The sequence below is a fragment of the Salminus brasiliensis genome, chromosome 2 (assembly GCF_030463535.1).
Source record: "Salminus brasiliensis chromosome 2, fSalBra1.hap2, whole genome shotgun sequence".
Taxonomy (NCBI): Eukaryota; Metazoa; Chordata; class Actinopteri; order Characiformes; family Bryconidae; genus Salminus; species Salminus brasiliensis.
Window position 1 is genome coordinate 59,979,104 of NC_132879.1, and position 16,523 is coordinate 59,995,626.

The 16,523-nt window shown below is 46.2% G+C and overlaps 1 protein-coding gene across 1 annotated transcript; it reads left to right on the forward strand.

The window, feature by feature from the left end:
* Positions 1–263: 263 nt before the first annotated feature.
* Positions 264–16,194, forward strand: slc9a1b (solute carrier family 9 member A1b). Its single transcript, XM_072673369.1, is given in 21 exon segments — positions 264–431; positions 690–950; positions 952–989; positions 4,142–4,243; positions 4,246–4,341; positions 4,344–4,603; positions 6,073–6,114; positions 6,116–6,280; positions 6,282–6,316; positions 6,407–6,642; positions 6,745–6,809; positions 6,811–6,851; positions 6,853–6,946; positions 8,624–8,713; positions 9,710–9,780; positions 11,556–11,703; positions 11,705–11,733; positions 12,083–12,182; positions 13,265–13,363; positions 14,969–15,041; positions 15,329–16,194. Coding segments are annotated over 20 exon segments (2,289 nt in total). The 5' UTR covers positions 264–431; positions 690–741; the 3' UTR covers positions 15,625–16,194.
* Positions 16,195–16,523: the final 329 nt, after the last annotated feature.

A 16,523-nucleotide genomic window follows, 5' to 3' on the forward strand; every position in this document is an offset into this window, starting at 1 on the left:
TCTGGACGGATCCGTGGAGGGGTCTTATTTCTGCCTTTCCCTCGGCTCTGGGCTTCTCACAGTTTGTAGCATGTGTGTGTTCAGCACTAGAGGCTTCAGCAGAAGTGTATGAGAGTGTTTCTGTGGGTTAAAAATAGCACCCCCCCCCCATCACAATTCCTCAGTAGAGGAGGGGCAGACGAGCAGGGAGGAGGGGCTGGAAGAAACAGGGAGGAGGGGCTGGAAGAGCAGGACAGAGAGAGAGACCAACAGTCTAGAGACTTTTGAACTGCCCTGATGGGAAAACCTAAAATATTAGACTAGATTAGATTTTTGGAGGGAAATTTCTGGAATCTGAAGACGATGTTTGGAGTTTGAAGACGAGCTTTGAAGTGTGGAGGTTTCATACAGCAGCACTGGAGCCAGGAGGACAGTGGAGGACAGTCACTGGGGTCAGATCTATTCCCCAACCTCAATAACTGAAAGCTACAGTCAAGAAGTTTAAATGTGTGTGTGTGTGTGTGTGTGTGTGTGTGTGTGAGTAAATGAATATTAGTGTGTGCTTGTGTGTATACAGTATTCTACTGCGCCAGAGACACAGTAACTGTGGACCAGAATAAGTCTCTAATGATTGATGATTGATTATGTGATTTACAGTATTACATTATACATTATCAGTCCTCTTACAGTCCTGATCTAAAAAATTACAGAGCTTCGGCCCTGTTGCCGTGGTTACTGCTGTTCGCCTGTTTGCAGTGCAGTATGGGTCTGAACAGGTTGGCACTGTCAGTGCTGCTGCTGTTCCTGGTGTTCGGCTCGGTTCCTGTACGCAGTGATGCAGGTTCTGACCTTGAGGCGGTCACACACTCTCATCCAGAGACACCAAAAGCCCCTCACGTCCCCCCACACACACACCGCCGCATCTTCCCCGTACTCACAGTGCAGTTCCAGACTGTGCGGAAACCCTTCGAGCGCCCTCTGGATTCTACTGGCATCCTTACTGAAGCTGGGTAAGTGCTGTGTGTGTGTGTGTGTATGGGGGGGGGGTCTTTAACTTTGATCATCTATGAAAGAACTTTGTAGAAGTGCTAATGTTCATCAGGAATTTAAATTAAAATAGCAGTCAGTTGATCGGCCAGTTTATCGGTCAGTTGATTCGTCAGTTGATTCGTCAGTTGATCCATCAGTTGATCAGTCAGTTGATCAGTCAGTTGATCAGTCAGTTGAACAACCAGTTTAACAGTCAGGTAATCCGTCAGTTGATCAGTCAGTAGATCAGTCAGTAGAGCAATCAGTTGACCACTCACTTGATTAGTCTATTGATCATTCAGTTGATCCATTACTTATCCATTACTAACAGCCAGTTGAACAATTAAAGGATAAAGGTAAAGGATAAAGGTGCACGTATTTGTCACTGTACAGTGTGGACTGTACAGCGAAATGTGTCCTCCGCATTTAACCCATCTGGTAGTGAACACACACTCACACACACACATGTGTTAGGGGCAGTGAGTACACACACACACCCAGAGCGGGTTTAATAACTCCGTTATTAAAAACAGCAAGTTGAACAGTCAGGTAATCACTCAGTTGATCTGTCAGGAGTACAGTCATTTGAACAGCCAGTTGATCTTCCAATTGATCAGTCAATTGGACAACCAGTTGAACAGTTAGTTGAACAATCAGTGGAACAGCTAGTTGATAAACCAGTTGATCAGCAATTGAACAGCCAGTTAAAGTTAGTTATATAAAGTAGATGACACTGTCTTGTCGATCAATAGGTTTAAAAACTGTGTGTGTGTGTGTGTGTGTGTGTGGGTGTGTGCACGCTGCATATGCCTGCTGGCTAAGTTCATTACAATATTCTGTTCCAATTATTTCCTGTGACTTTGATCAGGGCATGAAGCCAGAGACAACAGTGAACACACACACACACACACACACACACACACACACACACCACTCCCAACACATCTGTACAGGACTGATAAAGACCTTTATAAGCTTACAGAAGCTTTACAGCAAACCAGTAATAAAGCCTGTTCGCTCCACCCAGCGAGATATTCAGATATGACTTTAATATAGAGACTGTAGCTCCGCCTCCTCAGTGTATATCACAATACCTACATTTAGAGCGTTATTAATTATTATTCACCCTAATGAGAGACTGTAGCTCCGCCTCCTCAGTGTATATCACAATACCTACATTTAGAGCGTTATTAATATTCACCCTAATGAGAGACTGTAGCTCCTCCTCCTCAGTGTATATCACAATACCTACATTTAGAGCGTTATTAATTATTATTCACCCTAATGAGAGACTGTAGCTCCGCCTCCTCAGTGTATATCACAATACCTACATTTAGAGTGTTATTAATATTCACCCTAATGAGAGACTGTAGCTCCTCCTCCTCAGTGTATATCACAATGCCTACATTTAGAGCGTTATTAATATTCACCCTAATGAGAGACTGTAGCTCCTCCTCCTCAGTGTATATCACAATACCTACATTTAGAGCCTTATTAATATTCACCCTAATGAGAGACTGTAGCTCCTCCTCCTCAGTGTATATCACAATACCTACATTTAGAGTGTTATTAATATTCACCCTAATGAGAGACTGTAGCTCCGCCTCCTCAGTGTATATCACAATACCTACATTTAGAGCTTTATTAATATTCACCCTAATGAGAGACTGTAGCTCCTCCTCCTCAGTGTATATCACAATACCTACATTTAGAGCGTTATTAATATTCACCCTAATGAGAGACTGTAGCTCCGCCTCCTCAGTGTATATCACAATACCTACATTTAGAGCGTTATTAATATTCACCCTAATGAGAGACTGTAGCCCCGCCTCCTCAGTGTATATCACAATACCTACATTTAGAGCGTTATTAATATTCACCCTAATGAGAGACTGTAGCTCCGCCTCCTCAGTGTATATCACAATACCTACATTTAGAGCGTTATTAATATTCACCCTAATGAGAGACTGTAGCCCCCGCCTCCTCAGTGTATAATTAGGTTATATAGGTTATATAGAGTGTGAACAGTGTTTAAAAGCTGCTATTTAAAATATGCTGTGTTGAAGCCCCCCCTGAGCGAGAGAGAGAGAGGGTTGGCCCCCGAGTTCCCCTATCAGAGTGAACACACCCAGTGCTGGAGTGAGATTTCCCCAGGCAGACTGAGCTCCACCCTACCACACAGATAAACAGAGTAGAGGGGTTTCACCCACTTGTTCTTCTCAAAGCCCTCCTCAGCTCCTGAACCCCTCAGTGACAAGAGTGTCAGATTCTGCAGTTTTACGACTCTGTCAATGAACTTCTTTATTACAGCACATCCAACAGTAAGGGCAGCAGAGCTTCTCTACAGGAACAGGGGGAGCTCACAACACCAGCTAAAGGATACATACACAAACACGTAGATCCAATAAACACAGAGTGTTCCACAGGGCTCAATGTAAGGGTATTTACTGAAGTTTGTTTACTGCAGATGGTTTGTTTACTGTTATTTACACTCAGAACATCAATAACACACGATTTAAGTGGCATAAACCTTTCTTCCTCCGCCTCCTCATTATTATTATTGTTATTAGTAGTAGTGATTAAATGTAATCTATTACAAGTAGACAAGTTTTCTTAAAATCATAAAATGTATATTCTAGTCATTTATTTTTTATTAAATTATTCATTAATATAGTAATAATATAATAATAATATAGTAATAGTATAATTATACATTATAATTATTAGTATTATTACTATTTTAATTGCCTTTACACACAACTGCTTAGTTATCTATCTATCTATCTATATATATATATAATTATAAGGTTACTCTACCAATAGAAAGAACGTGTAACATTAAGACATAGAACAAAGATATGTAAATAATATTACTGTATTAGAAGGGTTACTGTATATTAAGGGTTCTTTCTGTTGGTGGAGCACCTTCTGTAGTGGTTCTATATAGAACTGTTCTGTGTAGAATTGCACCGAAAATGACCAAATAACCAGTCCCTGCATAGAACCTAATTTTCTTTCTTGTGTTCTTCATGCTCTCTCTCTCTCTCTCTCTCTCTCTCTCTCCTCTCTCTCTCTCTCTCTCTCTCTCCTCTCTCTCTCAGCTTCGCTCGCTCGCTCTCTCTCTCTCACTCAGGTTTCCATGTGATCCCACGGTTCTCCAGCGTGGTTCCAGAGAGCTGTGTGCTCATAATGGTGGGGTTGTTGGTGGGGGCTTTGATAAAGCTGCTGGGTGAGACCCTCCTGTGCTAGACACTCAGCTCTTCTTCCTCGTCCTGCTGCCCCCCATCATTCTGGACGCTGGGTACTTCCTGCCCATCCGGCCCTTCAGTGAGAACTGGGCACTATCTTGGTGTTTGCGGTGGTGGGCACATTGTGGAACTCCTTTTTCATGGGTGTGGTGCTATATGGGGTGTGTCTACTGGAGGGGTCCGCACAGCTGGCCAGGGTGGACCTGCTGGCCTGCCTGCTCTTCAGCTCCATCGCCTCGGCTGTTGACCCTGTGGCCGTCCTCGCGGTCTTCGAGGAGATACACATCCATGAGCTCCTGCATGTCCTTGTGTTCGGAGAGTCGCTGCTCAATGATGCAGTCACCGTGGTGAGTAGCCCACTCAGCCTACAGCAGGTTAGCCCCCTCCATTCAGCCTACAGCGGTTAGCTCCACCCATTCAGCCTACTGCAGTTTAGCCTCCCCTCCACTCAGCCTACAGCAGGTTAGCCCCCTCCATTCAGCCTACAGCGGGTTAGCCCCCTCCATTCAGCCTACAGCGGGTTAGCTCCACCCATTCAGCCTACAGCGGGTTAGCCCCCTCCATTCAGCCTACAGCGGGTTAGCTCCACCCATTCAGCCTACAGCAGGTTAGCCCCCTCCATTCAGCCTACAGCGGGTTAGCTCCACCCATTCAGACTACAGCGGGTTAGCTCCACCCATTCAGCCTACTGCAGTTTAGCCTCCCCTCCATTCAGCCTACAGCGAGTTAGCCCCCTCCATTCAGCCTACAGCGGGTTAGCCCCCTCCATTCAGCCTACAGCGGGTTAGCTCCACCCATTCAGCCTACTGCAGTTTAGCCCCCTCTCTATTCAGCCTACAGCGGGTTAGCTCCACCCATTCAGCCTACAGCAGATTAGCTCCACCCATTCAGCCTACAGCAGTTTAGCCTCCTCTCGATTCAGCCTACAGCAGTTTAGCCTCCTCTCTATTCAGCCTACAGCAGTTTAGCCACCCCCTCTTTTCAGCCTATAGCAGATTAGCTCCACCCATTCAGCCTACAGCAGGTTAGCCACCCCTCTTTTCAGCCTATAGCAGATTAGCTCCACCCATTCAGCCTACAGCAGGTTAGCCACCCCTCTTTTCAGCCTATAGCAGATTAGCTCCACCCATTCAGCCTACAGCAGGTAGCCACCCCCTCTTTTCAGCCTATAGCAGATTAGCTCCACCCATTCAGCCTACAGCAGTTTAGCCTCCTCTCTATTCAGCCTACAGCAGGTTAACTCCACCCATTCAGCCTACAGCAGTTTAGCCACCCCTCTTTTCAGCCTATAGCAGATTAGCTCCACCCATTCAGCCTACAGCAGGTTATCCTCCCCTCTATTTAGCCTACAGTTGATTAGCCCCCCTGCCCTCCATTCAGCCTGCAGTAGGTTAGCCCCCCTCCATTCAGTCTTCATCAGTTTAGCCCCCACCCATTCAGTCTACAGCAGTTTAGCCCCACCCATTCAGCCTACATCAAGTTAGCCTACCTTTTATTTAGCCTACAGCAGGTTAGCCCCACCGTTCAGCCTACAGTACAATTTAGCAGCACCATACTCTGTCTAGTAACATTTAGGCATATACCACAGCAACCAGCAAACACATTAGCAATGACTAGAGATCCCATAGCATCCCAACAACCATCTGGGGCATCATAGCAACCACTCAGCAACGCCAAAGTAACCAATATAGACCCCAAAGAAACTTTCTAGCACAGTCTAACTACATCTAGATAGGTGTAGCATATCAACTGCCTAGCAACAGCCCTAAGATGCACTATCCCACTTCTCTGGTGTTCTTGGTCGTCTCATTTCCAGGTGCTGTACCACCTGTTTGAGGAGTTTGCGACGCTGGGGCAAGGTGACCCTGGTTGATGCATTTCTGGCTGCTGCTGTGTTTCTTTGTGGTGGCCTTGGGGGGCGTCCTGGTGGGGCAGTTTATGGGCTGCTGGCGGCCATCACCTCCCGCTTCACCTCACACACTCGTGTCATTGAGCCACTCTTCGTCTTCCTCTACAGCTACATGGGCCTACCTGTCCGCCGAGGTCTTCCACCTGTCGGGATCATGGCTGGTGAGTGACCTCTGACCCCTCTGAGACTGACGTAGACCACATTATTGCATCGACCAGATTTGGTGTCTGACGTTTGCTACTGTCCTACCTCTCCACAGACTGATTGCATGTGGTGTGGTGATGCGTCCCTATGTGGAGGCCAACATTTCCCATAAGTCTTACACCACCATAAAGTACTTCCTGAAGATGTGGAGCAGTTTGAGTGAAACACTCATCTTCATCTTCCTCGGCGTGTCCACAGTGGTGGGACCACACACATGGAACTGGACTTTCGTCACTGTCACCATCATCCTCTGCCTCGTCTCACGTGTGCTGGGTGAGTTCATGGAAGTACTCTGGAATGCAGGTGGAGGTTAAATCCTTCTCAGGTAACGTTGAGTTGAGTTTGTAATAAAGGGGATGTCTGTCTGTGGAACAGGAGTGATCGGACTCACCTTCTTCATCAACAAGTTCAGAATGGTGAAGCTGACAGGTAAAGACCAGGTTTATTGTGGCCTACGGTGGCCTGCGAGGGCAATTGCCTTTTCTCTGCTTTCCTGTTGTCTGCCGAGCATTTCCCCATGAAGAACCTGTTCCTGACCGCCATCATCACTGTGGTCTTCTTCACTGTGTTTGTCCAGGTCAGTGTCATACACTTACCATCACAAATCTGCTCCCACCCCAAATCAGTCCTGATACAGCTCCCACCCCAAATCAGTCCTGATACAGCTCTCATCCCAAATCATTCCTGATACAGCTCCCACCCCAAATCAGTCCTGATCAGCTCCCACCCCAAATCAGTCCTGATACAGCTCCCACCCCAAATCAGTCCTGATACAGCTCCCATCTCAAATCAGTCCTGATACAGCTCCCATCCCAAATCAGTCCTGATACAGCTCCCATCCCTAATCAGTCCTGATACAGCTCCCACCCCAAATCAGTCCTGATACAGCTCCCACCCCAAATCAGTCCTGATACAGCTCCCATTCCAAATCAGTCCTGATACAGCTCCCACCCCAAATCAGTCCTGATACAGCTCCCACCTCAAATCATTCCTGATACAGCTCCCAATCTCAAATCAGTCCTGATACAGCTCCCACCCCAAATCAGTCCTGATACAGCTCCCATCTCAAATCAGTCTGATACAGCTCCCATCCCAAATCAGTCCTGATCCAGCTCCCCAATCCAAATCAGTCCTGATACAGCTCCACCCCAAATCAGTCCTGATACAGCTCCCACCTCAAATCAGTCCTGATACAGCTCCCACCCCCAAATCAGTCCTGATACAGCTCCCACCCCAAATCAGTCCTGATACAGCTCCATTCTCAAATCAGTCCTGATACAGCTCCCACCCCCAAATCAGTCCTGATACAGCTCTCATCCCAAATCAGTCCTGATACAGCTCCCACCCCAAATCAGTCCTGATACAGCTCCCATCCCAAATCAGTCCTGATACAGCTCCCACCCCAAATCAGTCCTGATACAGCTCCCACCCCAAATCAGTCCTGATACAGCTCCCACCCCAAATCAGTCCTGATACAGCTCCCATCCCAAAATCAGTCCTGATACAGCTCCCATCCCAAATCAGTCCTGATACAGCTCCCACCCCAAATCAGTCCTGATACAGCTCCCACCCCAAATCAGTCCTGATACAGCTCCCATCCCAAATCAGTCCTGATACAGCTCCCATCCCAAATCAGTCCTGATACAGCTCCCACCAAATCAGTCCTGATACAGCTCCCATCTCAAATCAGTCCTGATACAGCTCCCACCCCAAATCAGTCCTGATACAGCTCCCACCCCAAATCAGTCCTGATACAGCTCCATTCCAAATCAGTCCTGATACAGCTCCCACCCCAAATCAGTCCTGATACAGCTCCACCTCAAATCAGTCCTGATACAGCTCCCACCCCAAATCAGTCCTGATACAGCTCCACCCCAAATCAGTCCTGATACAGCTCCCATCTCAAATCAGTCCTGATACAGCTCCCATTCCAGCCACATATTTATGTCTACCTCTGTCCACCTGTAGTATTTAGTTAATTCTGTCTGTAGTGTAATTATGTCTGTAGGTGTAGTCTGTGTAATGTGTAGGTATGTGTATAGTTTTGTGTGTGTGTGTGTGTGTGTGTTAATGGAGAACTATCAAAGTTAGAATTGCACTGTACAGTGTAACTGTTTACTGTGAACATGACAAACTCTTAAATACCTGACTGAGAGAAGGTCAAAGCTGTGGAGATGCCAGGCTGCTGTGCTAGCTCCCAGATCTGTATTTACAGCATAAACATGACACTGACAGCATAGTGTGTTTCATTCAGGGTATGACCATTCGACCTCTGGTTGACCTTCTGGCTGTGAAGAAGAAAAAACAGACCAAGTTTACAATAAACGAAGAGATACACACACAGGTCAGTCACTCTCACCATCAAAGCTTCACACTCTCACCATCAAAGCTTCACTCTCAACATCAAAGCTTCACTCTCACCTTCAAAGCTTCACTCTCAACATCAAAAGCTTCACTCTCACCTTCAAAGCTTCACTCTCAACATCTAAAGCTTCACTCTCAACATCAAAGCTTCACTCTCACCTTCAAAGCTTCACTCTCACCATCAAAGCTTCACTCTCACCATCAAAGCTTCACTCTCACCATCAAAGCTTCACTCTCACCATCAAAGCTTCACTCTCACCTTCAAAGCTTCACTCTCAACATCAAAGCTTCACTCTTACCTTCAAAGCTTCACTCTCACCATCAAAGCTTCACTCTCAACATCAAAGCTTCACTCTCACCTTCAAAGCTTCACTCTCACCATCAAAGCTTCACTCTCACCATCAAAGCTTCACTCTCACCTTCAAAGCTTCACTCTCAACATCAAAGCTTCACTCTTACCTTCAAAAGCTTCACTCTCACTCTCTATAAAGCTAATGTAGCTACGGTGGTTGGTGTGGCACAACAGATAACACCCCTATGTCCCAGTGAGCTTATAAAACCACGTGGGAACCGGGGTTCGATTTCCAGTCTGTGCTGTGCTACATAAATAAGAGTCCTCTGGCAAGACTCCTAACACTACACTGGCCCACCCCTGTAATACCAGCAACCTTTTAAGTCGCTCTGGAGAAGAGCGTCAGCTAAATGCCGTGAATGTAACAAGCAATGGAAGCTTATGCTCCACCAATTAGCACTGAGGCTAGTGAAGCTAACAATGGAAGCATATGTTCCACCACTATAGCTTACCCTGTATGTCCCACCACAGGCTTAGAAGTGTTTTTTCTACTGTAACTAATTCTTAATCGCTAATTACTAATTAATAGCATAAGCATCCATTACATCTTAGCTACATTAGCCTCGTAGCTCCAGTGGAAAACTGTAGAAGCACATTGAGTTGTTTGTTTGTTTTGCTCCGCAGTGTCTCGAGCATGTGCTGGTGGGCATCGAGGGGGTCTGTGGTCATTATGGTCACCATCACTGGAGGGACAAGTAAGGAACACAAACTTGCACAAAGATACACTACATGTCCAAATTTAGCTGCACCCATTGCTGACACAGATGTGCAAATGCACACACAGCTTGTCTAGTTCCTGTAGAGAAGAAGTACTGCCAATAGAATAGGACTCTCTGGAGCAGATCAACATCATGACCCTATTGGCAGCATGCTAATGCGTTGGCTAGAGGGGTATAAAGCCCCCCAGCATTGAGCTGTGGAGCAGTGGAGGAACTGTGTTCTCTGGAAGTGATGGTGGAGGAGCTCCATCCAGTACTTTTGGAATGAGTTGGGGATGATGAGGTGGAGTGGTGATCATCATCCAACATTCTGACCTCACTAACGCTCGTCAGTGAATGCAATCAAATCCTCACAGCAATGCTCCTCCTCCAGAATCTAGTAGAAAGTCTTCTTCTCTGGACAGTAGAGACAGATACTCCAACAGAAGCAGGATCAGCTCTTTAATACCCTTGATTTCAGAAGAAACAGTGAATGAGAAGGTGTCCCAATACTTTTGTCCATATAGCATGACTCAATCTGATCTCCAATAAAATACGTTCTCTCTCTCTCTCTCTGTCTCTCTCTTCTCTCTGTCTGCTTCCCTCTCTCCCTCTTCTCTCTCTCTCTCTGTCTCTCTCTCTCTCTCTGTCTCTCTCTCTCTTCTTCTGTCTTCTCTCTCTCTCTCTCTGTCTCTCTCTCTCTCTCTTCTCTCTCTCTCTCTCTCTCTCTGTCTCTCTCTCCTGTTCCTCTCTCTCTCTGTTCTCTGCTCCTCTCTCTCTCTCTCTCTCTCTCTCTCTCTCTCTCTGCTCTCTCTCTCTCTCTGTCTCTCTCTCTGTCTCTCTCGTCTCTCTCTCGCTCTCTCTCTCTCTGGCTCTCTCGTCTCTCTCTCTCTCTGTCCTCTCTCTTCTGTCTCTCTCTCTCTCTCTCTCGCTCTCTCTCTCTCTTCTCTGGTCCTCTCTCTCTCTCTCTCTCTCTCTCTCCCCTCTCTCGTCTCTCTCTCTCTTCTCTCTCTCTCTCTCTGTCTCTCTCTCTCTCTCTCTCTTCTCTGTCTCTCTCTCTCTCTCTCTCTCTGTCTCTCTCTCTCTCTCTCTCTCTGTCTCTGTCTCTCTCTCCTCTCTCTGTCTCTCTCTCTCTCTTCTCTGTCTCTCTCTCTCTCTCTCTCTCTCTCTCTCTCTCTCTCTCTGTCTCTCTCTCTCTTCTCTGTCTCTCTCTCTCTCTCTCTCTGTCTCTCTCTCTCTGTCTCTACTCTCTCCCTCTCTCTTCTCTCTCGTCTCTCTCTCTCTCTGTCTCTCTCTCTGTCTCCTCTCTCCTTCTCTCTCTCTGTCTCTCTCTTCTCTCTCTCTCCTCTCTCTGTCTCTCTCTCTCTCACGTCTCACTCTCTCTCTCGTCTCTCTCTCTCTCTCTGTCTCTCTCTCTCTCTCTCTCTGTCTCTCTCTCTCTCTCTCGTCTCTCTCTTCTCCTCCTCTCTCTGTCTCTCTCTCTCTCCTCTCTCTCTCTCTCTCTCTGTCTCTCTCTCTCTGTCTCTCTCTCTCTGCTCTCTCTCTGTCTCTCTCTCTCTCTCTGTGTCTCTCTCTCTCTCTCTCTGTCTCTTCTCTGCTCTCTCTCTGTCTCTCTCTCTCTCTTGTCTCTCTCTCTGTCTCCCTCTCTCTCTCTCTCTCTCTCCTCTCTCTCTCTCTCTCTCTCCTCTCTGCTCTCCTCTCTCTCTCTCTCTCTCTCTCTCTCTCTCTCTGTCTCTCTCTCTCTCTCTCTCTCTTCTCTCTCTCTCTCTCAGGCTGGGCAGGTTTAATAAGCGCTATCTGAAGAGCTGGCTGGTTGTGGGGGCGAGATCTCAGGAGCCTCAGCTCATCTCCTTCTACAATAAACTGGAGCTGAAGCAGGCGCTCCTAGTGGCTGAGAGTGGAACCGCAGGCAGACTGACCCCCATCACTGCCCTCTACTGCATCCCTGCTGTGAGTGCTGAGACTGTTCTCTGTACAGTACGGAAATTCAGTGACCTTCCGGTCAGGGCTTTAGAGGGCAGCGCTTTCTCAGACAGAACACGAAACCACAGAGAGACAAATACAGCACGGGAGAATACATTAAACCATTAAACAAACAAACAAACAAACATAAACAAACAAACAAACAAACACACACATAAATAAAATCCAGTTATTTATGACTAACATTAGCTTGTGTTGCCAATCACAACTAATCTCTTCATTTTGTGATTAGTCGTGTTATTGATCAGCATGGCAGTGCTGATTCTGTGTGTGTGTGTGTGTGTGTGTGTGTGTGTGTGTGTGTGTGTGATTGCAGTGCTGAGAAGCAGAGGAGGGTGATGAAGAAGATCTCTAAAGAGCGGGAGCAGGAGATCCGGAAGATTCTCAGAGCAAACCTGCAGAAAACAAGCCAGAGGGTATAAACACACACACACACACTCACACACACACACACACACACACACACTCACACTCTTACACACACACACACACACTCACACACACTCACACACACACACACACACACACTCACACACACACACTCTCACACACACACACTCACACACACTCACACACACACTCACACACACACATACACACACACTCACACACACACACTCACACACACACACACACTCACACACACACTCACACACACACACACACACACACACTCACACTCACACTCACACACACTCACACACACACATATACATATACCCAGACGCTGGTTCTCAGTCACAGTGTGTTGTGATTGATCCTGCTATAGTGTAGTTAAATCAATAAATACTATTGATCCTGTGGTTATTTAGGATTAATCTCAGCAGGTTAAGTAGTTCATTATATTTAATTATGGTAGTTTTGAGACATATATTACAACTAATCACATTTTTATGATCACTGTGATTGATTACAGGGTGTGTGATAATAGATCATTCTGATTATTCTGAGTATTTATTATGAAATATCCTCAAATCAGGTTTATTAGCTCAATGCACAATAAACCAATCAAACCAGACTCATTTAAATATCTCAACAGAACCGGTACTTTCTCCACATTCAGCCCAGAACCACTGCAGCCCCAGAATTATTAACCCCTTCAACACAGATGTCTTTAGTACTTAGTAGAGAGCCTTCTGCTTTTCTGACCCGCTGCGAACCTGAAGCCCAGTCAGACTCCAGCTTCAGCAGCGTTCCTGAGGAACCTTAGCCCGTTCCTCATGAGCAGCGTCCTCCAGCTCTCTGAGATTCTTGGGTTTTCTGCTGCAGCCGCCTTCTTCACATCCCACCAAAGGAAATCCTGCATAACAAGAACTGTGCAGTTCCATCAACCTGTAGGACCAATCACATCACAGATAATCACAGTCTTCCATGAAGGTGATCACAATGTGCAAATGTGTGTGTGTGTGCGTGTGTGTGCGTGTGTGTGTGTGTGTGTGTGCGTGTGTGTGTGTGTGTGCGTGTGTGTGTGTGTGTGTGTGTGTGTGTGTTTCTGCAGCTTCGCTCGTACAGCAGACACACACTCGTGCTGGAGGAAGAGGAGGACAACTGGAATGAACTGAAACTCCAGAGGCAGAGAATAGAGATGGGAAGAAGAGTAAGGCCCCAAACAGTACACCATTACACCCCATCAGATTACACCCACCAGATTACACCACACCAGATTACACCACACCAGATTATACCCCTTCAGATTACACCCCATCATTTTACACCCCTTCAGATTACACCCCATCATTTTACACCCCTTCAGATTACACCCCATCATTTTACACCCCATGAGATTACACCCACCAGATTACACCACACCAGATTATACCCCTTCAGATTACAGCCCATCATTTTACACCCCTTCAGATTACACCCCATCATTTTACACCCCTTCAGATTACACCCCATCAGATAACACCCCATCAGATTACACCCACCCGATTACACCACACCAGATTATACCCCTTCGGATTACACCCCTTCAGATTACACCCCATCATTTTACACCCCTTCAGATTACACCCCATCAGATAACACCCCATCAGATTACACCCACCAGATTACACCACACCAGATTATACCCCTTCGGATTACACCCCTTCAGATTACACCCCATCATTTTACACCCCTTCAGATTACACCACACCAGATTATACCCTTTCGGATTACACCCCATCATTTTACACCCCATCAGATTACACCCCATCAGATTACACCTCATCAGATTACACCCACCAGATTACACCCCACCAGATTACATCCTATCAGATTACACCTCATCAGATTACACCACACCAGATTATACCCTTTCGGATTACACCCCATCATTTTACACCCCATCAGATTACACCCCATCAGATTACACCTCATCAGATTACACCCACCAGATTACACCCCACCAGATTACATCCTATCAGATTACACCTCATCAGATTACACCGCATCAGATTATACCCCACCAGATTACATCCAATCAGATTACACCTCATCAGATTACACCCCACCAGATTACATCCTATCAGATTAAACCCCACCAGATTACATCCTATCAGATTACACCCCATTATTTTACACCCCTTCAGATTACACCCCATCATTTTACACCCCATCAGATTACACCCCATCAGATAACACCCCATCAGATTATACCCCACCAGATTACATCCTATCAGATTACACCCCACCAGATTACATCCTATCAGATTACACCCCATTATTTTACACCCCTTCAGATTACACCCCATCATTTTACACCCCATCAGATTACACCCCATCAGATTATACCCCACCAGATTACATCTTATCAGATTACACCCCATTTTTACACCCCATCAGATTATACCCCACCAGATTACATCCTATCAGATTACACCCCATTTTTTACACCCCATCAGATTATACCCCACCAGATTGCACCCCATCAGATTACACCCCACCAGATTACACCCCATTATTTTACACCCCATCAGATTATACCCCTTCATTTTACACCCCATCAGATTACAGCCCATAATTTTACACCCCATCAGATTATACCCCACCAGATTACACCCCATAATTTTAAACCCCATCAGATTACACCCCACCAGATTGCACCCCACCAGATTTCACCCCATAATTTTAAACCCCATCAGATTACACCCCACCAGATTACACCCCACCCTGTTCAGAGTATACTCTAACACAGTGAATTTGTGGGGGTGTTTTGCAGATGAGTCACTATTTGACCATTCCGGCGTATAGGCAGGAGTCGCCCCCTCTGAGAAGAGCAAAGGTTGAGTCAGGTAAGGATGTGAGGCACTGCACCTTCTTTATTTATTCTTTGTATTTAATGGTGCTTATTGTACTGGTACATATTCATTTTTAAAGATGGTATGATGTTGCTTTAGCAGGGTATTAATACGTCCACTCTGTCTTGCAGTATGTAGGTCAGTAGACAGTGAGGAGTTTGGAGTCTAAGAATATCAAACATCACTCCTCTGACTTCACATTTAGCATGTGGCAACAGCTGGCAGAATAGGGAGGCTTTTGGGGTATTTCTACTTATCCAGCTTTTTTGTCTTTTTATCAGATAACCAGGTGAATGAGTCCAGGCCCGATGCAGCGGTCAGTATACCCTACATCACCGTGGAGCCTCCTGCAGACCCAGGCCAGCTGCCGGAAGAGGTCACAGAGAGTCCACCGCAGACTCTAGGAGGCACTTTCAAGACTCAGGCGGTGTCCGGCGGGAGGAAAGGCCGTAAACCCAGCGTAACGTTCGCTCTGGATGTGGAGGAGCAGAAGCTGCCTCGCTGTGTGAGTGACCCCGGCCCCAATAAAATCGATGAGGAGGATGGAGAGCATGGCAGAGAGTGGGAGGAGGTGTGAAACACCGCCATCTAATGTTATTCAGCCAGTACTGCAACATGGACTTACTGAAACTGTGGAGACTGCTGTTGACTTAGTGTAGAGTTTCTCTCTTTAACTGAATTTTGTACAGAGTGAAGTTCGCAGAGTTCTGGATGAGAAACTGTATTTATTGCGTTTAGGAAGTGAAGAATTTCTCTGGATCTTCCGGAGGTTTCTGCATTATGTGGAGAGCTGTCCACAGCAGTTTGTAATCTGAAACTCCAATATTCAATAGAAACTTTGTAATGTCTCCCTCTGCTGGCCTCAGTGGGGAGCTCATGCACAAGTCATGTGCTCTACTGAGTAAGGGCTAAGCTCCGCCCCTCACCTGAGGCTCATCTCCAGCACACAGGTGCTGTTCATGACTGGACTGATGAGGACTCCTCCTAAGCGCCTCTGTTCAGAGAGGTCTTGGTGACGTCCCTGTGATGCTACCTGTTCTTGACGTGCTCGTGGAGTTTATTCTGGTTTTGAGCCTCTGCTTTGTTCTGCTACCTGGATTATTGAGTCACCTGTGATATACTTGCCCACCTGTTTTCTGACCAATGCCTGCCATTAAAAATCTAAAATTCGAATACTTTTATTTTATTGTACTAATCAGAACTGATCTGTTTCAGTGACCGTTTCAATATTATTAAAAACCAACTGATTTGTACTTATTTGTAACTGATGTCAAAAAGCAGCTTTACAGGAATCCAGTAATGAAACAAGCGATCAATAAAACACCAAAACCTCCAACCAGCCGAAGACTGCAGTGCAGAAAAAGCTCCTCAGAGCTGGAGGAAGAAACCTCCTCATGAAGACATTCTGAACATTTGAAACCTGTCTAACACTTCAGAATTCAACCTGCTTTCGTGAAAACTGAATTTGTATTAAAT